We start from the raw sequence: 24,990 nt of genomic DNA, 5'->3' as shown, positions 1-24,990 counted from the left end.
GATATCTTCAGCACTTGTCAACTCACACCAAAACATTCTAGATTGATAAAGAGCACTACAGGGAAGAGGAAAAATATGTATTTTTGATTTGGGGTTGAACAAGCTCCCCAAGTCAAGCTACTGATCATTCAATATATCGAGACCATGAAGGGTTACATGAATCTGTTGGCTTACTGATACTCTTAACTGAGGACTGAAGTTACTTGAGGTGTTCATGGTACATCAATACAGACTGATATACTGATTTAATTATCAACAATTACAACGATACTTGTCACTGTCTTTAAGATACGTCTATATTCTAAAATTCTAATGGAGCATCTGTGTCACCACTTCCATCCAAGTGTACCTCCTTCCTTAACATTCATACAGTGCTAGCGGTGTAGCGCCAGACAGACAGCGGCAAACAGCCAAGAAAAAGACAGTGAAGATATTTACTAATATCGTCTCATATCAATCACAAGGCCCTGAATTGAATCAAATCAAAATTGTGTCGGGATATCAGCAAATATCGTAATGTTGTCCCAAAAATGTATAGGATACTGTTATGTGATGAAACTTGTGATTTACACCCCTACTTGCTACCACAACGACCTTGTAGGAGTAGGTGACATGTATTCTGTATGCATTGATCACATGATGTCCTTTTGAATTGAAAAGCTTATTTTCTTCCTTACGTGACAAAGGAGCTGGCCAGTAGGCCAACCAGGCCAACAGCAGCGCCGCCCACTGCGGTGACTCTGCATCCGAGGATGTCGGTGAAGACGCTGACGATGGGAGAGCAGAAGAAGATCATCCCCATGGAGAGAGAGCCCACCCATGCTGCAGAGACACAGGGAGACAAAGCAAGACAGAATGAGTGTATGAGAAAATCCTCACACAACAAGCTGTAAGTCAGAGTGATTATCGTTTCACAACGAAACGGAAAACTATTTAAGACACAAACAAAACTGTCTCCAGGAAGACACTTCTGTTTAATACTCATGCTACAGATGCTGACTACAAAACAAAGCCTGGCGATGCTATTATAGGACACTGTTGATCTTGTATCTATGTACACATTTACTTAGTGGTGCACACACACACACACACACACACACACACACAAACACACGCACTGTATTGTCAGTTTGCTCAGACATCCAGTCTCCAAATGTCTTCCAAGTCGCAGGTTTCCTTTTTTAGATCCTGTTCATTATCATACTGTACCTTGTTTGTATCTACATCCACTTTTCTTTGTGACCTTGAAGCAAACATGTTTGGGAAAAGCTACACAGAGACACTAACTGCCTTAGGGAGACAAAGCGTACAATAACAAAGACGAGCAACAGTAGGAATAAACATTGAGTGGAAGGGAAAGAGTGACCAGGAAAACACTTAGGTGTGATCTCAACACTTAGTACACAGATACCACAGAGCTGTCATCTACCTCTTGGGTAGGACATACATTTACGTCTCACTTAACACAGGCTGTTCTCGTGCACCGTTAGAACGTTTTCCTAGGAAAAGCAATGCATCAAAATTCGTACATATCCCACGTAATTATGAGCCAGTTATTAGTGTATAGCCATGTGTTTTTGAAGGCTACAGGTCATATGACTAATGCTCTTAGACCATTATTTAGAACTGTGTGAACTTTGACTGAACTTAGTTGAGTGAATTAGATGAGTTGAGTTTCTTTTTCTAAACCTAACCGCAGTACCATACTTGCCTAAACCTGACCAACATAACCTTACAGTACGTACATAACTTTACATTAAGTGTGTAACATCATTTGTAGGGTGCTAATTGGTAGGATATAATACAAACTGTTGTGTGTCCATTTTTGTAGGACATAATATGAATTGCTGTATGAAGATACATTGCTAAACTTTCTCAGAAAACTCAGACATGACTAAGAATTTTCCAGGCAGCAAACATCCAACAGTGTTGCTGGTCAAATTCCAAAAATAGTGACAAACCAAAGTCCTTAATCATGTCATGTTAATTATGTCTTCTGTGGCTCTGAAAATGCATTTTCAAGTTTAAAAAAAATAACCCTGGCATTAGGGTTATCTCAGCCTTAGTTTGGAGATCAGACATTTATAACAGAAAGTGTAATTCACAAATTAGGGTGTGGATTTTGAAAAACATGCGTGTTTACCTAGCACAGAGAGCCTAACAAAAAGATGCAGTTGGTTGCATTATGGGAAATGTGGGATCCAGTGTTTCTGGAGCTTGACGTAGTGTAGTCTAGGGACTAAAATTCAGGATATATGAATATGTTAATGCTAAATCACTAGGCTACCCCTTTAATGTTGTCATATTGCCAAACCCTAGGTAAAAAAATGGCACTGTGCTTCAAATTCTGTCTCTTATTCCTTCCCTTTAGTATATTCTAGTTTTCAGTCTAATGCTACCAGAGCAAAAAAAAGCAAAGTGATTCTTTTTGTCTCCAAGAAATGTCAGCAGGACTAAAACTCTGACCACAGGAAACATCCGCAGTGGTTGGTCAATGCTTGGTCAGCAGTCTTCTGTGAGTCTGAGGTTAAATACCACTGTCACATGCTGCAGCAGACCTCTAATACATGTTAAGATATGTAGGACACATTTATGTCAAAGCAGATCAGCAATTCTGGAATTTAAAGGGCGTTGGAGGGTTTGACCATTGTGGGATCTATCAAAGAATAGTAGAGCAAAATAGTCTTTGTAGATAACTGTAGGTAGACTCAGAGAACTTATATCTCTTAGGTCTTATCACAAGTTTTATTTACTTAATGACATATATGGGTGAGCATGTATGTGCTGAGGTATGCTGGGAAAAACAGATGTTGCACTAGAAATGCTTCTTAAACAGCAAGCTTTGAGATACTGTAGTGTATTGTTTTGTATTGACTTTTATCATTATCCAAGGAAAAAAGCAAACATGAAGATGGGAAGTGGAAAAACAAGTAGCAATGCTGACAAAACACATGAGTACACAAATTATGCAAACCACCTCGTGCAGTGCCCTTTGACCACAAAAGGACGGGGAAACCAGGAGTGAGTGACATGTTTTGGCAGGAGCGACTGCCTGGGGCACTTTTAGTTCTCCAATAGAATAACACATCCTACACTAGATACTGTATAAGCATAGGTAGGGTTGAACGTGAACACGTGTGACACAGAAGTTGTTTTTCTCAATTCTGACGCAAGGTCAGAGGAATCTTGTGGGAAAATGTAGAGCAGCAGGAGTTTGAGTGTTTTTGTTGTCTGTTTTTGACGTTGAGTAACGGGAGACCCCTGTGTCACGTTACAGGTTTATTAGCTGCGTCACTGCTGTGTCTTTATTCTCCTTGAATCCTCATCTCACCCCATGCTGTCACAGTATCATACAAGCTCAGGTTGTTCCATAAGATAAAGGTTATGAAGCAGTACATAGGCACGGAATAAAAACACCCTGCTACCCTTACAGGAATAATCATAACTGTACTGTGAGCAGCTTCTCTCTGATAAACACCTTTACTTTAGTGTGCTAAGCATCTTTAACCAGGCCAGCAGCTCTGTCAGACTGTAATGGTAATTGTTAGGAAAACTAAACTTTAACGTTGATAAAAGTTGAGGCTCATAATTTGTTTTTTTCTTTCCCAAGCTGTCTTGGTGAAGTAAATGCAAGAAATGTAGGCTCTAGGGATGCACGATAATATCGGCACATCATCGGTATCGACCAATATTGGCTTTAAAATGAAATATCGGAATCGGCCATTGTGCGGATAAATAAGTTGTTATATACAGTACAGGCCAAAAGTTTGGACACACCTTCTCATTCAATGCGTTTTCTTTATTTTCATGACTATTTACATTGTAGATTCTCACTGAAGGCATCAAAACTATGAATGAACACATGTGGAGTTATGTACTTAACAAAAAAAGGTGAAATAACTGAAAACATGTTTTATATTCTAGTTTCTTCAAAATAGCCACCCTTTGCTCTGATTACTGCTTTGCACACTCTTGGCATTCTCTCCATGAGCTTCAAGAGGTAGTCACCTGAAATGGTTTTCCAACAGTCTTGAAGGAGTTCCCAGAGGTGTTTAGCACTTGTTGGCCCCTTTGCCTTCACTCTGCGGTCCAGCTCACCCCAAACCATCTGGATTGGGTTCAGGTCCGGTGACTGTGGAGGCCAGGTCATCTGCCGCAGCACTCCATCACTCTCCTTCTTGGTCAAATAGCCCTTACACAGCCTGGAGGTGTGTTTGGGGTCACTGTCCTGTTGAAAAATAAATGATCGTCCAACTAAACGCAAACCGGATGGGATGGCATGTCGCTGCAGGATGCTGTGGTAGCCATGCTGGTTCAGTGTGCCTTCAATTTTGAATAAATCCCCAACAGTGTCACCAGCAAAACACCCCCACACCATCACACCTCCTCCTCCATGCTTCACAGTGGGAACCAGGCATGTGGAATCCATCCGTTCACCTTTTCTGCGTCTCACAAAGACACGGCGGTTGGAACCAAAGATCTCAAATTTGGACTCATCAGACCAAAGCACAGATTTCCACTGGTCTAATGTCCATTCCTTGTGTTTCTTGGCCCAAACAAATCTCTTCTGCTTGTTGCCTCTCCTTAGCAGTGGTTTCCTAGCAGCTATTTGACCATGAAGGCCTGATTGGCGCAGTCTCCTCTTAACAGTTGTTCTAGAGATGGGTCTGCTGCTAGAACTCTGTGTGGCATTCATCTGGTCTCTGATCTGAGCTGCTGTTAACTTGCGATTTCTGAGGCTGGTGACTCGGATGAACTTATCCTCAGAAGCAGAGGTGACTCTTGGTCTTCCTTTCCTGGGTCGGTCCTCATGTGTGCCAGTTTCGTTGTAGCGCTTGATGGTTTTTGCGACTCCACTTGGGGACACATTTAAAGTTTTTGCAATTTTCCGGACTGACTGACCTTCATTTCTTAAAGTAATGATGGCCACTGGTTTTTCTTTAGTTAGCTGATTGGTTCTTGCCATAATATGAATTTTAACAGTTGTCCAATAGGGCTGTCGGCTGTGTATTAACCTGAATTCTGCACAACACAACTGATGGTCCCAACCCCATTGATAAAGCAAGAAATTCCACTAATTAACCCTGATAAGGCACACCTGTGAAGTGGAAACCATTTCAGGTGACTACCTCTTGAAGCTCATGGAGAGAATGCCAAGAGTGTGCAAAGCAGTAATCAGAGCAAAGGGTGGCTATTTTGAAGAAACTAGAATATAAAACATGTTTTCAGTTATTTCACCTTTTTTTGTTAAGTACATAACTCCACATGTGTTCATTCATAGTTTTGATGCCTTCAGTGAGAATCTACAATGTAAATAGTCATGAAAATAAAGAAAACGCATTGAATGAGAAGGTGTGTCCAAACTTTTGGCCTGTACTGTATCACATATCCGATATCGGCAGAAAATCCAACGTTGTGCATCCCTAGTAGGCTAGGTAATATGCTCACGATGGCAATATAAACATGATGATGTTTAGAAGAAAATCTTTATCGTGGTCACCATTTAAGTTAATAGCTAACATTAGCTAACGTCAGAGTCCGTCATCGTGTCAGGTACCCATGGATAACCAACCAGTGACAAAACAAAGACCTACTTTACACTACATGATTCAAGTGACCCAATTCCGATTTTTTCCTCTGTGGCACAGATTGGATCTGTAACATGAACATGTAAACAGGAAAAAAACGCATGATATCGGATATTGTCAGATCAGATTCAGGCCTCCTTCATATGTGGAAATATATCGGATATGAATCAGATATCTGCCAATGGGTCTGTAATCTAAACAGACAGATCGTATATTTCCTGGCAATCCACGTCGTACGTCATGAATAATGTGACGACAGCACATTTTGATGACGTGCTCATGAGCGCGGGAAAGGAAGGAAAGACAAATAAATCGCACATCAATCAAAAACTATGAAACAAAAAAAGCACAATCTATCCCGAGTGAGACAAACTGCTTGATCCCCGTCTCCAGTGTACCAGCAGAGAACCTGCAGAACTGAATCATTGAAAAAACACACCGGGCTACACAGCCTCTCTACCTGAGCAGCTGAAGCTGCGGCTCGCACCCTCGACACACAGACGGTGCTTCTGCATGCCAGCCAAACGTGTACGCAACTGTGAGAAATAAATATGTGAGGTGTACGCTGCTTTTCTATCTTTTTTTATCTTCTTTCTTTTTTTTCATCTTTTTCTGTCAGCGACATACACTCCTAACACAGGACGGGTTGTTTTAATTGACTGAGTTGATCATTAAGCCATAGTGATGCGCGGATCAGCTCTGATAGCACCCGAATCAGCATGTACCTATCAATCATCCAGCCGCACCCGTCTGCAGCTGCACGGACATTTCCACCACTCTGTGTAGGCTAAGTCACCTTTTAAATTATGTGGAGCAGCGCCAGCTTTCCAGTTGATTTATTCTTCAATGATTAACTTCAAATATTTAAAGTTAGTCCTTAAAATTGCTTTCAGTAATGTAAACATTTCCATGCGCGCAGTAATGTCACTGTAGCAAATACCGTGGGACATTTACACAGTGGTCAAGAGTGCTGGACCGGAAGTGTCGCACAAAAAAACGGAAGCTGGCTGCGCTCTGTTTTGCCTCCGTGAAAAATAAGGTGAACAGAACATGTCAACAGCAGTCAGAAAAAATCGGATATAGGCAACAAATCGGAATTGGGCATCAAGACATGGTAGTGTAAAGGCAGCCAAAGATCATGCAGGTCGGCTCTTGGGTGTTGGATAAGGGCACTGAAGTGACAGATGTTGACTGGAAACAGTTTAGTAATATCCCTTAGTCAAAAGCTGCACATATTCATATTTCCAAATATAAATACTGATACGTAACCTATATTTAGTTATCCTCCTCTTGCTCAACGCCCTTCTCTGGTTTCCCTGTGTGAGTCAGTGCACAGTCAAAGGTTCTTAGGGATCTATTCCAGACACTGCAGTCAGAAAAAATGCCCCAAATTCAATGGGGTTCACTTTGCCTGGTCTCATATTTGTGGGGATATCGGCCTGCTTTAAGCTACATAATGTAATAAATGGCAGTGAACAAGAAAGGCAAAGAATCCCTCAAGGACAACAGGAAATTGCTGCTGTGGTTTCATCTGCTGGCTCTCTCGATTTAAAAGCATTTACGCTTCAGACAAAAAGGAATTCCAGATTGAAAAATGTAATATCAGGATTCTCTCTGTCCCAGTGACATCCACCATTAGCCGCGGGCCCCGCTTGGACACTGACAGACGAGGAAGAGTTGCCCTAATTCCTCTGTCTGCTTTGTTAAAGACTCTTTGCTGGAAACCCTCTGCTCTGAACCCGCTCACCCCATAATGACTGAACCTACAGCCATGAAAACTGCGTAAAACTCTGCCTCTTGTAAACCAGACAAAATGAGGTAACACCTGTGAGAGTTCATGAACTGCAGACTCTGAACTCAAATGCTTGTTGGTTTTAAAGGTGTCGAGGTGTGAATAAACAAGTCTGATCAGTTGTAATCATGCTGTTTGACCCTCTTGTACTGCCTAGAATAGTGGTTCAAACTTTTTTTGTCTGACTTATCCCAACAGCCCTTTCAACTGTTAACCTATTACTGTGAGCTAACTGTTTCAAATGTCTATTGAATTCTTTGAGCTAACTAATTCATCAGTCTATTCATTACTTTAAACTATTAGTTTATCCATTGCTTTAAACCAACTACGGTTGGCAATCTCTGGCAAAGAACATCAAATAGGACCAAGTGTGTAAAGCACAGAATGGTCCTCATGGATCCCTGATGACTTCAATTCAATTTGTGAATATAGGCAGCTGGTTGAGTTATCTATTAACCACAGTTAATGGAAACAACTAATGGACAGGCATACTTGGCTCATATTGCAGTGGCATGACAGCCCATTTCCCTGGCTTGGTCAAATAAACAGCTTGTCCCCGTCGCATATTCTAGGAATCAGTTGACTAAAGATGCACGGGCTAAAATCTTGTTCCAACATTGAGAATGAAGACAGGCTTCACTTAACACCAGAGACCACTTAAAACTCTGGCTGTCTCATGCTGTTGCACTAGATTAAACACAAAGTTAATAAATCAACTGCTCTCACTGCCAACAAACCAGAAAGAGGACCAGATGTCCCACTGTATCACCACATGGACATGAAATAATGCATTACAGAGCTTAACATTTCTCTCTGGGTGTTTTGTCACGATGGAGCGATAATATGAATGAAGCTGGCTTTTTCAAATGAAGTCTGCTTCGTAAATACCGGTGAAATATGGCTTTAGCCTGTTGTAGTTCATGTCAATGCTTTGCCATACACTGTAAAGTATATTCATAAGATTGCATCTCAGTACCTTCAAAGATGAAAAAACTGAGCACACTGATATACCAATTTTCACAGAGGGTTTTAGAGTTTGTCTCTTTTTACAAGTAGTACCACACAATTAACGGTTCGAGCACACACAATGAAATAATACTCCATTGTCCCAACCATCGAGTGGTCATTAAGTGCTTTCTAAAGTTTTTAACCATACTGATGATTTTTCCCTAACCACAATCAAGTGTTTTAGTTAACAAATGTAAACACAACTAACTCATTTTTTTGTTTTCAAAATATTATTGTTTATACATAATTATACATTCTAAAGAAGTTGTCAGCCATGAAAGTATCCTGAAGAACACCTGGTTCTGTCTATCTGATGTCTTAATTTAGCTTGATAATATTTATTGTAACTAGAATGTCAAATTTTCACTGCCTAAGCATTTGCCAGACATATTGATTTAAAAGTCAGCAAATTCAAGTTACATAAGAGACCAGTGTTAACTTAACAAAGAGACTACCAAACAGGAAGACAAAGATGTAGTAGCATAGGCATTAGTGATGAGCAGGTCAGAGTTATTTTCACACCCGAAGCAACCCGATCCCTTATGAGAGCCATTTCACAAGTGCCCAACCTGCAAACTTAAGTGTATATCAAACGCCAGAATCTGACTTGCAAACCACCAGCTTTATGCATTATAGAAGCACAATTGTCAAGAGTAAGGACTGACAAGGACATAGAGAGATACCGAGCACAGTGGCACTGATGATAAAGCTACTTGCATGTGTGTGTTTGAGAAAGAGCGTGCAAGTGGAACGTGGACTATTGCAAGTAATGTTTCTGTAAGTTATAAATAACCAGCTTGGAATGCTGTTTTGTCACTTGACCTGCCCACCCGAACCCACAGGTTGTGGGTCCACCTTCACACCACTAATAGGCATGCTATATCTGTATCGCTTTGTCGTCTTCCTTCTGTTTTTTTCAAATTGAAAATATGAACCTTAAGCTAAAGCATTTTTTGTTTTTTTCTTTTAGAAGTTAGCAAGTTTCTCCCTCTAACTACCTTACAGTGATCTTACTTTGCCCTAAGGTTTTTTATTTTTATCAGACTTCATCCCAAACCCATTGTAAAAGCAAATACATAGAGAGACTCAATCATTACATATAAGGCCATTAGGGCTAAATCTAAGCACATGTCATGAAAATATTTTTATAAAAATGATCTGATAAATACTTGTATGAAGGATTTCTAATAATCTGTTTTGATAAGCAGAGGAATTGTAAAATACTGAAATTACCATTTGTTTTTGTTTTACATTATTTTAGTAGTGTAGTTTGGGATTTCCTGTTGCAATGTGAGTTTCTTTATATGTTGCCACACTGCAAATGGTAACTATTCAGGTCCTCCATTTATCTCATACTGCAGCTTTTGCAATTATAAACTACACATCATTTAGATAGGACAGTTACTCTACGTGTCCAGCTCGACTTTCCAAATAGCCTCAATAACAATAAATGCTACAACATTATAAATCCCTTGAATAAATCCAAACAGCAGTGGAATTACCCTTTTATGGTGATGTACTATGAGAGAGCAGCTATAAAGACACAGCTGTCAGTGACATCTCAGTGTGTTACAGCATCTCAAGAGCCTCCTGTCAAGGTCCAGTGTTACCTGAGGGGCAAATGCACACCTCTGGCCTGTCCTGTACATTCATAACCTGGCATGATCCAAGTTCACTGGATCTCCACAGGCAGAGGCAGTAACGGACGGAGCAGCACAGTGGGCAGAACTGCTGCTACAGTAGAGCCTCCACTTTGCAGCCTCACCCAGCCAGCTCACATTACAATCAGAGTTTTAGACCCACTGACCTGGGGTCAGGAAGTGGACCGTACTGTACTGAACTCACTGTTGACTCACACAAGGTGGAGATTTTTTTTTTTTTTCTGGTGAAGACAGTGAGACAAAGGAAAGAAGGAAGAAAGAAGAAGGAAGTAAAGAAAAGTACTAGTGTCTAATTTAGAGTCAGGTGTGTTTCCTGGCTGACCTTGCATTACATCCGTACAGAGCTTTGTTTCCAAATGCCTGCCTCATTAGAAAAAATGGGAAACCCACTCTCCTTCTAGAAAAAGTAAGCAGAGCAAGCAGCAGGGTTAATGGGTTTACAAGCTGTGGCTGATGTTAGGCTGAGCATGTTTGGCACATAGCCGACACTCACTAATAATGTCCATTCTGAGGGAGATGCAGTATTCAGGGCTCCCACACATTTTTACAGATACATTTTCAAAACTTTTCCATAACTTTTCTTTAATATTTTACCCTATTTTCATTACTTTATTCAAGTTGTTTAAAATGGCCTATAAAGCAACATATCCATACTTTATTACTCACTCAGTTATTAAACTGGAGATCCTGTAGCTGTCAGTGTAATTTGATGTGTTTAGATCATAATTTTGACAAGTTTGTATGTATTCATTTCTTGTTAAGCAAATGTTTGTTTTATGGACACTGTTCTGCAAACTGAACCTGAGCCTTTAAAAATCAAGGTTTATCACCGTCATGTCCCTTTAGTATTATGCTATCCAAGTGGATCTATGACCCAACATCCTGGCCATAAGGCTGCTATCCGAAAATGTATAGATTCAATGAAATGGGTATATTTGATAGAATCAAATGCAGCGACAGATCGGTCTGGTCTGTGTATATCGTGATTCTAGTGACCTTTTTACGGTCACACAGCACAGCCCTAGATTTTAAATTAGTCATACAAAGAATATCTTATTACTTATCATTCACATTTATTTTGTGAAATGTGTGGGTTTTTTTCTAAAAACAGCAAAAACAATGAATATCTAAAACTTTTCCAAAACATTCTGTCAATTTCAAACCATTTCCAGGCTTGGAAAACAGTTTCTCTGATTTCAAAACGTCTCTGGGAATTTCATGACCGTGGGAATCCTGAGTATTAGGAGAACAGCCACAAGCTCTGTAACGTGTCCACAGCTGTCTTTTGTCTGCCCTGATATTTGCATTACTTGCCAATCATTGATGTGTTCTCTGGAAATCTACAGTTTGGACTTGAATTGGACTAAAGGGCAATCTTTTCAAAAGCCAAAGACGCGCTGATGCTGATGTTGCACTAAATTGCAAGTCGATGCACGATTTGCCAGGGCAACAACTCTCTTATTAATGACTGGTGAGTCAGAGAGTGGCTAGTGGGGGAAATTTGCCTGTGGCCCATGTTAGGCTGAACATGTCTGGCACATAGCCGACACTCACTACTAATGTTTAGTTTAGTTTAGTTTAGTTTATTTACTTTATTAATCCCCCTGAGGGGAAATTCAATGTTTTCACTCTTGCTTGTCAATTACACACAGGTCTGAAAGAGGGGGCTGCCCTTGGTGAGGCACCCCGAGTGGTTGGGGGGTTCGGTGCCTTGCTCACGGGCACCTCGGCAGTGCCCAGGAGATGAACTGGCACCTCTCCAGACACCAGTCCACGCTCCATATTTGGTCCGGACGGGGACTCGAACAAGCGACCCTCCGGTTCCCTACTGCTACTGCCGCCCCACCAAAAAAATGTGGGGGGAAAGTAGTCTGAATTGGGTTCTGGAGCAGTGCTCCACCTCACACATCGCACTCATCCGCCAGCCACGAGCGATTCCAAGCCAGTGAGCATCACATCCACCGCATGGCGCTGAGAAGCTGCACTAGTTGGTTTCTCCTGCTACGACTGCACACAGCGGCCCATGTTTTCTGTTCACTCGCTCACCCGCATCAGGTGATACCCTGCAAGGGTAACGATTGGCTCTTGTCTCAGACCTTCCCCGAGGTAATTGGTGGAGTGACGAGCACTCAGCATGTGACCTCTACGATGAGCTTCCGCCCACATGTCCATTCTGAGGGAGGTGCAGAATTCAGGGTTCCCACACATTTTTACCAGTGAATTTTAAAAACTTTTCCATATCATTTTTATAATGTTTTACCCTATTTTCATGACTTTATTTAAGAAGCTTAAGATGGCCTTTATAGTGGTATATCTATACTTTATTAAACGTCCACTTCCCAGGCATTTCCACATAAGCAAACTGCTAGCACATGCTAACTTTTCTTGCTTGTTAGACATTCCCCAGTGCCAACTAACTGCATATGCCAACAGGCCAGACCAGCAGACATGGGTACTTCACAAAACATCAAGACCACAGCACTTTTTGGGGGGACAGAAAACTGAAGATCCTGTGGTTGTCAGTGTAATTTGATGTGCGTTTAGATCATAATTTTGACAAGTTTGTATGTATTAATTTATTGTTAAACAAACGTTTGTTTTATGGTCATGTCTAATAATTGTTTTGCAAACTTGTCTGAACCTGGGCCTTTACAATACTTGTGTATGCCGTCCAAGAGGATCTATGACCCAACGTCCTGGCCATAATGCTGTTATCCGAACACATATAGATGTCTGGATCACGATATCTGGTGATTCAGTGAAATACGTATATTTGAATCAAATGCAGTTTCAACGGTCGCACAGTGCTGCACTAGATTTTGAGTTAGTGGGTATAAACATGTATTGTAAACGTATCTTTAACGCAAGTCAAGACGCTGTATATCTAATATACCAGTATATCTTTTCAAAAGCATTCAGTTAATTTAATCATTTCCAGGCCTGGAAAACAGTTTCTCTAATTTCAAAACTTTTATAGGAATTTCATGACCGTGGGAACCCTGAGTATTAGAAGAACTGCCACAAGCATTGTAACGTCTCCACAACCGTCTTTTGTCTGCCCTGAAATCTGCATTACTTGCCAAAGTAGATCATCCATGTGTTCTCTGGAAATCTACAGTTTGGACTTGAATTGCACTAAAGGGCAATCTTTTCAAAAGCCAAAGACGCGCTGATGCTGATGTTGCACTAAATTGCAAGTCGATGTACGATTTGCCAGGGCAACAACTCTCTTATTAATGACTGGTGAGTCAGAGAGTGGCTAGTGGAAGAAATTTGCCTGTAGGGCTTTCTGAAGGAAAGGGATGCCTTGGAAAAGCTTAGGAAAAAAGCATGCTAAAGGTTAAACTTAGGGATAGGCAATAAATCTGTATACTGATACTGTGATATGAGACTAGATACAGTCTTAGATTTTCAATATCGTAATATCTTAGGTTTGGTCTTTTACTGGTTTTAAAGGCTGCATTACCGTAAAGTGATGATACAGACTGCTATGTCTGTTTTTTTATTTGCCTTTACCACCACTTAACCATTATATCCACATAACCAGTGGGTGATTTGAGCATGGACGAGGGGGGACGCCATTCCTCTTGTTAGCAAAATGACCAAAATGCATCCCCCTTATTAACCCGCAATCCCTCTGCATCCCCTGGGTCTGAACCTAGATGCCACCCTGTTTATACCCACATTATGATCAATAGATTATTGAGAATCATTAAATTTTGACAGAACATATATTTCTATTTTAACCAGTGCACCATTTGTAGCACTGGCTTAGTGACCAGGAACCTCAGATCAATCACTTACATTAAATCATCTCACTACTCAGCCAATCAAATCTGTGCATTATGACTCTACTGAGTGAGATACAGGTGACAAGACAAGAGACAACAGTTGGAGAAATAAAAGAGTCAGAGAAACGTAATTTCTCATAGCATGTTCAGAGCTTTCTGTAAAGAATGGACAGACACAGTCATGTTCTTTCTTCCCAGGGGCAGATGACCGATATGACTCATTATATGTTCAGAGTTTGTAGTGAATATTAAAAGCAGCAATGTGAAGCACTGCTATGAGACAAAGCACAGAGCAACTTCTGAGCAAATATAAGCCTGTGGACTTTGGTGTTACACTGATCCAGTCAAGTCTTAAGTAGGAGAGCCCCAGTTATTCATTTACCACAGATCTAGAAAAAGAACCAATTATGATTAATAATTAATCCCTTTTTGGACAGGATTAACTCAACAGGAGGTGCACTGCCAAAAAATCCAACTCAAGTGTGTTAATCCAGATTTGACTCTTAAAATTTCATTTTACTGAAAAGACATCAAACCATTTAACCCTTTGAATTCTGCAATAGAAATGGTCAGCCAGTGCTTACCCTGGTGTTTTTGCTTATTGCAATGTCATTTCTTGGAGTATCTTTAAATGCTCCATGTCCCTAAAATCTGTACAACCTGAGATAATGTCAATAAAGTCAATAAATCATTATCATTATAAAAGTATTTAAAATGTTTCATAAAAATATATGAAACACAAAAAATGACCATGTTTTTATTTAGATTTTCACAAAATAAAAACATATTGATCCAAAACATTTTCAAATGTAGACACATTAACATTATTTTAACTTTTAACTCCTTGTTCCTCTGGTGCCACGTTGCATGTGCCGCAAATCTGCGTGAAAACACACAGCTTTGCAACACACGCAACTTAGGGAACTGACATCATTACCAGCATACAACATAATGACACAGACGACGGAAGCCTTGGCTTACTGCCGCAAAAAGAATGAATGTTCCAGCTATTATGGTTTTTATTTTAGATCAATGGAAACAACAGGGAAATACCGACATAATCACTGCAAATACCACGTCTTTATGGCATGTAAGATTATGTAAGGCCATGATGTGATGACATGGATAACAGAAACCATAGCTTTCTGCTGCTAAATGCTGCTAAAAAGCTATTATGAATTAGATATAGATTAGAATTAGAGTTAGAGGAATGGTCTTCTTTGTTTGGAGATACTGACAAAGGTTTAGGAACTAAAGGAATTCTCAGACTGCACTGGAAGTATTCTTCACAGAAAAAACAACACAAAATGTTTCATTGAGGTACTCCATAGTAAAAAAATAAAGAGCCCCCCAGAGTCACACAAGACATTATGTAACAGTATCCCCTGGCTGACTCCTCTAGACTATTTTAGTTATGTTCATGTATAAAATTGGTGGAGTGTCCCTTTGAGACTGATTCAAGTTCAAACTGACATTTTTACAGTGTAGGGTGGTATAACCGTTACTGGCACACTTCCACGGTTTCAGTCCCATCCACGTCTGTCAGGTCTGATTAGATTTAGGCATCTCTGACTGCAATAATTTCAGCTGAAATAAGTAGGTGAAGGAAAAACCAGTGGCAGCCTGAGTGGATGTTATACAACTAAGATTCCTGCAGGTGAAACCTGACTTTTTCTCAGCATGGAAGCACTTCAGGAAATGTTTAGTACTATTCTCAGAGGCAGCTTCAGCCGCTTTACAAACTGTGGACTCAATGTGGCCTTACTGTACAGCAACCAGTCCTGTTAAAGGGGCTATATGTAACTCTGGAGAATGATAGTAGAATGTTGTCCAATACAGATTATTTGGGTTGGTGGTTTGGTTTGATCCGACTCAACAATTAGCTATTTTTATCCAAAGTTACATATAGCACTTTTAAAGTATAACTTACAGCTGTTGCTGTTCGATCACAAAGGCCCTAGTCATAACCCTAATCAGGGCCTCAGGGTGCTGCAGATACACATCTGGACATGAGTGGAACATATAGAATCACAGCCATTACTCCATTTTCTGACTAAAGCAGCTGGAAGCCATTTATACTGGGCCACCTCATTGGAGGCTCTGAGAGGGGGAGAGGCAGTGAGAAATGCAAATTTTTGTGTGCTTGCATCCCGAGTTCCAACTCATGCCCTTCATGTGTTTTCTGGCCCCACAGCACAGGAAGTGAAACTCTATGCCTGATGACACAGCACGAAAGTCGGGAAGCAGCCACAGAGTAATTTATGGCTGTGGATAACAGGGAGAAAACACATCATATGCATCTTTGGAATTACTTCTCTCTGCAGAGGATACAACAGGTCCATATGAAAAATGTTAAATGGGAGTTGTGGTCCGTGTCGAAGGAAAGGGAAAGGGAAAAGGGGTGGTGTGTCAGGGCTGGCTGTTGATTGGGGGAGCTTTTCATCCACCCCCCTTTTTAAGTGCACAGTATAGAGATGGCTCCAGGCCACGGTATGGAAATGTGCCTTTTGTCTTTTCGTAATATCTCCAGAATTGCTTGCCTCAATTGACTGAGACTAGAGTCACAAGTTTGATCATCTAAGACCCAACTTGAAAAATTCAAAGAAGACTTGCAACTCAACTTGGACTTTAACACCAATGACTCCTGACTTCACTTGGACTTGAGCCTTTTGACTTGAAAATACTTGATCCCTTCCCCCACGACCAAAGATAAACTAGAATTACCACTTTGCGGTTGTATGCCTCCTCGAACTCAAAGTTGCAGTTACATTTTGCACCTATGTCTGCAAAAACATGGATACTTTACACACAACTTCAACCCGGCAGCACAGAACATACATGTATCTCTAATCAGCAAAGTTTCAAGGTGGACACCCAAGATTAATTCAATATCTGATCAAATGTCTCCCCTACTGTACCTGAGATATGATGCTGAGTAATGGTGAGAAAAAAATTTTGACGTCACTTTGGCCTTGACCTTTGATCTTTTGAATTTAAAATTTCAGAATGTCATCATTATTCCATGAGACATTTTTGTGAAATGTTGTCATAATAAGCATATGAATTCCAAGTTATGGCCAAAAACAGGTTTTGTGACATCACAATGACCAAAAGTGACCTTGACCTTTGACCTCCAAATGCTAATCAGTTCATCGTTGACTCCAAATTGACAAACTTGAAGAAATTCCCTCAAGGTGTTCCTAACATTTCACATTCACGAGAATGATAATCATGATAATCTTGACCTTTGACTTTGACCACCAAATTCTAATCAAGTCACCCTTGACTCAAAGTGGATGTTTGTGCCAAATTTGAAAAAAGGCCTCCAGCCAAAGCTATTGCCAGCGAGGCAGCACAAAACGTGTGGTATTTAAAAAGTGAGCCAGGAATCAATTCATCTCCTGAATCAACAAACATTAATGCTATTCCCTGCAAGTAGACACTTAATTCCTTGCTTTAAAAACACTTTAGTTAGTGTGCTGAACCAAAACAATGACCTAAAACACTATAAAACACTTCTCATGGGAGGGGAGCTTCAGAGATATGGCATCTTTTCTATTGAATGGTCATTTGATCCTGTGTTACTATAAACTATTAGAGCACCTTAAAAAAACATTGCACATGTACAAAGAACCACTTTGCCCCCTTTATATTACACCTTAACAAAGTCTGACATCTACCATCAACAACTGAAGTTAAATATAAAAGTGAAGTAAACTAGCACACCCATACTCACTAACACAAGAAAAATAATATAATAAAAGTGGATGTATAATAAAATGCTAATATAGAGCAATAATAATAGGAATATTGTTTTCTATGGGTCCCACTGTTGTTTACAGACTGTGTCTTACTAACACGGTGCCTGAGGCCCTCACAGCCATTTGTTGGTGTCTTCTCTAGCCCCTCAGGCTGTGGCCTGATAATGTATGTCATGTGCAGGAGACCAAACAATTGGTCCTCGTGCTGCCGCTGAAGTGCTGAAGTGCTGCTCTGCTTCCAGCATGTTTATCTGCTCCTGGCTTTATCTCCTGACAACCTTCACCTAAACTCAGGCTCAAGCTTACACATGCCTGAGATCAAACGGCCTGTCAAATATTAACCTGTGTATGCTTGAAACTCCAAGGTTTTTTTAGAGCGATTCGATCCATGTCCTGTTTTTTTTTTTTTTTTTTTTAACTTGAATTGCCCATGCAGGCCAGCTGTTTAGAACTCCTGACTCCAACCATTCCAAGTCTTTAGGATAAACAGAAACAGGCATATTACATTTTAATCCAATGACAGTATCCATAATTTAATAAGAGACATACATGAACAACTGGTTAAAAAACACGGTGGGACAGTTCCTGGGTGGGATTCTACTTAAAGGCTGACAACAGTTCAAAAGCTTTTTTTAAAAAAAAAGAGAAATGAAACTCCCTGGCTGTCAGCACTTTCTACCCATGTCTTGTAACTGGCATCGCTGCTACCTGTGATATGAAATGATACTACGTGGCTATTAAATTTCACTCTGCTTTTTGATGTGGAAGATTTCAAAAGGGAATTGCTTCCATATATTTCCACTTATTTTTCTTGCTGGCCCCCTGTCTAATTCCTTTCTCACTTGTCGCAGATGTATGTGTACGTAGGTCACACCCTATTTTCTTCACGTCTTCTTGGTCAAACAACTCTCCAAACCCTTCAAACGGATGTGAAAAAAAACACAAGGAATCAATCTGCTCCAAAAACTTAAGTGACGGACAAAAGTTTTGGAGTCAGTGTGTAAGCATTTGGGCTGTCTCCAGTACCATTTTAGAGGCTGCGAAGCTTCTGAGACAATTACCAACCAATATTAAAAGCTTCAGGACGTGATAGGACCTGGGGTGGAGGGCTAATTGTAATCAGTCAGATTCATATCCACTAATCAACTAATCAGTAACTTTAACAGGACTTAGCATGGCTGCATGTGTGTGTGACAGAGAGAGTGACAGAGAAAAGGAAGAGAAGGTGGAAGGTGGACTATTGCAAGTAATGTTACTGTAAATTATTGATGACTCTGAACGCTGCATGTCGGGGCTCATCACTAGATGCAAATAAATTGCTTCACCACAGTTGGCAGCCGCAGACAACCATCCACAATTCCTCTCACTTGTTCCTTTTCCTCATCAGACTGCCAACTTAATGCTTGAAGCAGGGGTCGATGACTGCCATGAGAACGCTGGCCTCATTCGTGTCTGACACTTAGCACCTCCTTTCATTTTCCTCATCCATTTTAGTGGTAAAAAAAAACCAGAGCAATAATTGAAGCATTCCAACATTGATTGGATATTGATTACCACTGCAACAATTGAAGCTTCAAAGCATTATGGGGGGATCACATTATATCAGCATTGACAATTACCGTTATATCTAAAAAATATAATAATATTATGTTAATTATAATCATATGATGATGTCGTGAGTAATCCAGCGCCTCTTAAATAATTTGTTTCTTTCAGTTCTCTGGTTGTCTTCCTCCACCAATGCCATCTGGGTCCTTTTTGTACTATCCATTATGTATAATTGTTGTTTTTGTATGATTTTGTACATTTATGATTACAGACTTACTTTCTCTCCACTTCCCTACACTCGAGTGTAATTCATTTACCATAAAAACCAACAGAATACACAATAGACAAAGTTAAAGTGCAGTTGAAAATCTGATATCGTGCCAGCCTTAGTACCAGCTGCACCGTGGGAAACGTGTTCCCTCTTGATAATATATATTCCAGTTAACATCCTATCTATGTTGCACAAACTGACCTGGGTCAGGGTCATATTCCTTGTTGGTAGATTTACAGCTACCGCACTTAACTATATCTAACCTAATGTTGGCAGAGGCAGGTCAAACTCCAACCACTTACTCCATACAGCTGCCTAGCTGCTGTTGCTGTGTGTGTAAGTGATCAGAAAACACGTATTCCATGCCCTTACACACTGTGATACTGAAACAATATTTTCAACTTAACCATACAGTCAATGTGTCAGTTTCACATCCAGGGACAAAACACTGGTTTCATCTGCCCTTCTCCTTTCTGTTTTACTTTCACACCGAGTGAAAATAATATTCAGCCAAAATACGGTCAGATGAATTATGGTTATTGACATGAATGTCAGTCAATCACATGAGTTCAGGTTACTTAAGATTCATGAACACAGCACAATCAAGGACTCTAAACTTTATGTTTGGTCCAGAGATCTTTGGCTGCTCTCACATTAGACGACAAGCAAGTGGCTTTTATGGCACGAGGCCCAGCAATAACCCCATCTGGCATTCCCATAGTGAGGGAACCAGAGCCTGTAATGCAGATGTGAAGGCCACTGACCTCACACATCAAGCCTGTCTATGGGCAGAACCTCCCCGCCCCAGCATCACGCACTGTGATTGGTTGATTACGATTTCCAATTTCCCAGTTTTGTCCACATTATCTTTGGCACTAGAAAGTACAACAGCTGCCATGTGAGAGCTGAGGACGTCAATCAGCCTCTCATGTCCCAGTTGGTCCTGTCAAATGTTTTCACAAGACCATAAAAGTGCAATTGATAATCTTGGTTGTCGACGTTTTTAATCTTCCTGATTTTGGATTATATTCCTGCTGGAACATGTACAGTTGTAAAGATTTTGGTTTAGAAACTTTTATTGGTAATTTGTTATGATAGAAAACTGACGTTTCAGACAGAGGGTGAATACAGATGTTCCGACACAGACATTATGTGTCAGTTTTTTTGAACATTTAAGCATGTAAACATGTTCTAGTAGAAACCCAAAAATACAAGTGTGAACCTGTGTATTAGCATAATAGGTCCCCTTTTACTAAAAGGCATCAAACTGCTGGTACAAACTGAGGTCCTTTCTGACAGTGTCCTAGCTATACAGGCATTAGATCATAAAGTAATCCAGGGTCATAATAAAACTATTTTTCCTCGACAGGCAAGCTGGACAAGCATCAATAGTTTTTCATCATGTTTCCAGTGAGAGACCTCTAACAACAGCTAAGTTGTGGCCCCCAAAATAAAAGGACACACATGGGCCATACTAATTTGATTAAAACAGGACTCAAGGGAGATTTTCATTTCTGAAGGAATTTCAAAAGCCACCACAAACTAACACGCTGGAACAGATGGATTCTTGTCCTTAAAGAGATAGTTCAGATTTTCTTGAGTGGCGTTGTATAAGGTACTTAACCACAGTCAGTGTAAACAACAGTAGGCCCACCCCTAGTTTGGAGAAGTAGGCAGGAGTACCAGCATGGAGGCTAAGCAATGTACTGCTGAGGACAGAAGCAGCAGCAAAACTCATCTTAGCAACCTAAAAACATCAATATGAGTTTAAGTGTATGCTGCATTCTCACTGCTGTACCTTGCTGTCAGAAAGCTGTTTTTGATGGGAAACTGAAGCTGTTATCTATGCTCTCTTCAAAGCCACAAAACTCCATTGACAAAAACAGTAATTTTATCTTACAGAGCACAGGAGCTGCTGGTCTACCACTGCCTCAGTCAGTTGGTTTGTTCATGCCATTGTATTATTTTAGTGAATCCAAACTAATCCTTTTCAACACCAAAGTCACTTAATAACACAAACAAACTAACTGCTCAAGGCAGTGATAGACCAATAACCCCATACTCTGCAAGGTAAAATGACTGTTTTTGACAAAGAAGTCTGGTGGCTTTGAAGAGAGACTAGATGGATATAATGGCTTTAGCTCCCCGCAGAAAGGGCTGCTCCTCTAAATTGGGGGTGTGCCAACTGCCACCTACTGAGGGTAACACACTGCCTATGAATAAGTACCTCATACAACCCCTAACCTGACCCATCCCATCCCTTTAACATACACTGACACCAATCACCAGGAAATTAACACTATGTTTGAATCCAAAAGACTCACCATGACCAAAATAAGTGATATTCTGTGGCACATTTCAGTTTATAGGACATGAAACCAACATCTTCATTGATAAGATACAATAACTTTAATACAACTTTTCCCAAAGTTTTCCTGCAATTGAGCTAAGATAGCTGCTCACAAATGTATAAAAGGCATAAAAAGGAATCTAAAAGTTGGTCTGATCCTGGAAAAGTAGGTAAAATAGACCAAATCCCCAAACATAAACTATAATTTAATCATTTAAAAATGTTTGGCGGCTAGTGTTGCACGGTATACCGGTACTAAAATAGTACCGCGGTAATAGAGTATTCCAAACGGTACTATACTGCATTTGGAAAATACTGGTACTTTGAAATTGATTCAATTCGTTAATTTAGTTAATTTATTTTACTCAATTATGCACACAAACACCTTTCTTGTTCCTATTGGAGCACAAATTGCACAAGTGGTGTGTATGACAACACCTGTATCAACATTCGCAGCAGGCGCACGTGAAAAAAGACAAGAGAAAGTCTGCCTCGCAAAGGGAGACAACACAAGACAACACAAACTTGGTGGGACATTTGAGTTGCCAAACCGTGACGTCCGTACCAAGGTACTTCCCGAACCATGATTTTTTTGGTACCGTTACACCCCTACTATTTATTGTTCTAAAGGTTTGTATCCAAAAGGAAGGAAAAGTACCGAAGAGTATCGAAAAGTATCGAAATTCATATTGGTATTGGTACCGAAACAAAGATTTTGGTATCGTGACAGCACTATTGGCGGCATTAATAAATGCACTGTTGTACAAAATACCACTTCATAACAGAAAAAAGGGTTTTCGTGTGGAGGTTTCTGAGCATATGCTGACTCCACAGCATTTAAGTTTGAGTATAAGGAGTAGAAGCGTGTTTCAACATGTGCAGTGGTATGTCCTCTGTTGGGTCTCACAACACAGGGAGCTCAGATGGGTTTTCAGTGTATAGCCTAACTGCCTGTATTACAGTCCCACAGACAGACATGAACTCTGAGGAACATACAGTATTGCTTGTACTGGTTTCTACAGTGAGCATAAAGTCTCCAAAAATAAGACAGCTATTATATTACCCACCATTGCACTTTTTAAAATCCATTCAAACTGAACCCATGTGGTTCAAATAAAGCCAAATCAAACCAGACAGAGCTGTCTCCAAAACACACTCAGTCATCATAACATGACAACATCACAGCCACTTTGTTCTTTAATATATCACTAGTTAAGGCAAAAGTTGTGTCATATCTCAAGCGCAAGCGGTCCCTTACATGTCTGAGATAAAGTCCCACGTGTGCCAAAAACAACAAAGTCATGCCCTACTCTTGTACTATGTAATTATAAACTTGCTTAAATGTCTGCCTGAGTAAAAACTGTATGTGTCATGAAAAGCAGTACATGCTATATTCACCCTATAGAGCCATATGTGCAGGCACCAGATAGCTGCAGTGTAAATGGGGACAGAGGGGAAACTGCAGTCTTAAGATAAGTGTGCGAGTGTGTGAGTGTGAGCATGTAGATAGATGAGGTCATGTCCTCAGCCAAGATATGGTGGGTTGTCCCTCCTTCAAAACGGTGTGTGACGTCACTGACTGGGGGGCAGACACATGCTAAACACTGGACGAGTGGATCTAAAATTTTCAAGTTAATTTGCTATTATATGCTTAACATTCAAATATTAAAATCATTAGGGCTGCAGCTAAACAATACCTTCATTATTAATGGATCCATCTCTTTTTTTCAGTAAGTTTAGTCTATAAAGTGACAAAAGACAGAGAAAATATCCATCAAAGCTCAGGGCAATGAGCTTTTTTCATCCAACCAACAGTCCAAACCCTTGAGACAACTACTTGACAAAAATATCAAACAGAGAAAGGAAGCAAATCCTCACATTTAGGAAGCTGAAACCAAAAGTTGGGGACAAAAACAAAGAGACTTTAAGTCCCTTGTATGAGTCCTGCTCCAAAAACACTGGATCCCATTATGTAACCTGATAGCATCTTTCATCTGACACTGCCTGGTAATTACCCGTGTCTTTGAACTCCACACCACTAGTTTGTATCACAAACATTTAATCCCCAATTTGAGATAACCTTGATGACATCATCAGGGGTTATTCTGTCAGACTTGACAAAGCTCCTCCAGAACCGCCAGCCCAGAGGAAGGTGAATTGTATGATACCTTGGCAAGATGGCCTCCAGGCTTCAGGCCACTGCAGACCAATATTGTGTGAGTGTTTTTTAGCGAGACATCAGTGGTTTTTCAAGCTGTGGTTGTGCCATCAGAAACTGGTGTTTTTAGCGAGACATCGGCACTTTTCCAGTCTTGATTGTGCCACCAAAAACCGGTGTTTTTAGCGAGACATTGGCAACACTTCCATCTGTGATTGTGCCACCCAAATTGTGTGTTCCTATAGCTAGATATCAGCGGCTTTTCCAGCCATGATTGTGCCATAAAAAACATGTGTTTTTAGTAAGACAGGAGAGCCTCTACCGGCTGTGATTGTTCCAACAAAAGCAGATGTTATTTAATGAGACATCGGTGGCCTTTACCAGCCTTGACCGCCCAAACTCTGTGTTTTTTAGCGAAAGATAGTGGCTTTTCCAGCCATTATTGTGCAACCAAAACCAGTATTTTAAGGCATAACATTAACTTTTCCCAACCATAACCAAGAGGTTGTGGTGCCTCAATATAACCACATGTTAACCACATGTGCAGAAATATACAATGCCAACATTTAATCTAGCAATTGGGCTGGAACCACAGAAAGCATTATACAACTGTTTTCATCAGCTGAGTTGTAGTAACCACTTTCTATTTCATCACTAACTTAAACAACAGAATTTTCTACTGCAGTAGCTCAGTATAAATCCAACTCAATCATCTGAACATGATTATGAGAGATGATAAACACTGAGATCTAATTATTTGTCCAGCTATAGGTCATCCCGTAACATCACTAACAGAGTTCACAAAGGTAATTAAATCACTCTGTTTGCTAACAGTCATTACAGCGCTGTTGCTGCAAATATCCAGTGGAAATATCCAGTTCTGTCAATTTAAATCTGTTTTTCTCCTGATAGTACTGAGGCAAAAATACAAATGCCGGGAGGAAAGAGATCACATTTGAATGATTAGTGATGTTTATCAAGTCTTTCTGGCCTCTCATCCTGCCTGTCGAGGGGACGGGCCCCTCCGACCACCTCCTGCCATCCTCTGCACTTCCTCTACAC

General features: G+C 40.4%; 1 protein-coding gene across 1 annotated transcript in view; it reads right to left on the bottom strand.

Annotated features, from left to right (window-relative positions):
- slc16a10 (solute carrier family 16 member 10) overlaps positions 1–24,990 on the bottom strand; it is a 52,461-nt gene that overhangs the window by 19,850 nt on the left and 7,621 nt on the right. Inside the window, exon 2 of the mRNA XM_033649251.2 lies at positions 678–822. Within this exon, the coding sequence (XP_033505142.1) occupies positions 678–822 (145 nt within the window). The remainder of the gene's footprint in view (positions 1–677; positions 823–24,990) is intronic.

Source organism: Epinephelus lanceolatus, chromosome 13, assembly GCF_041903045.1.
Source record: "Epinephelus lanceolatus isolate andai-2023 chromosome 13, ASM4190304v1, whole genome shotgun sequence".
Classification (NCBI taxonomy): Eukaryota; Metazoa; Chordata; class Actinopteri; order Perciformes; family Serranidae; genus Epinephelus; species Epinephelus lanceolatus.
This window is presented reverse-complemented; position numbering and strand designations above follow the sequence as displayed.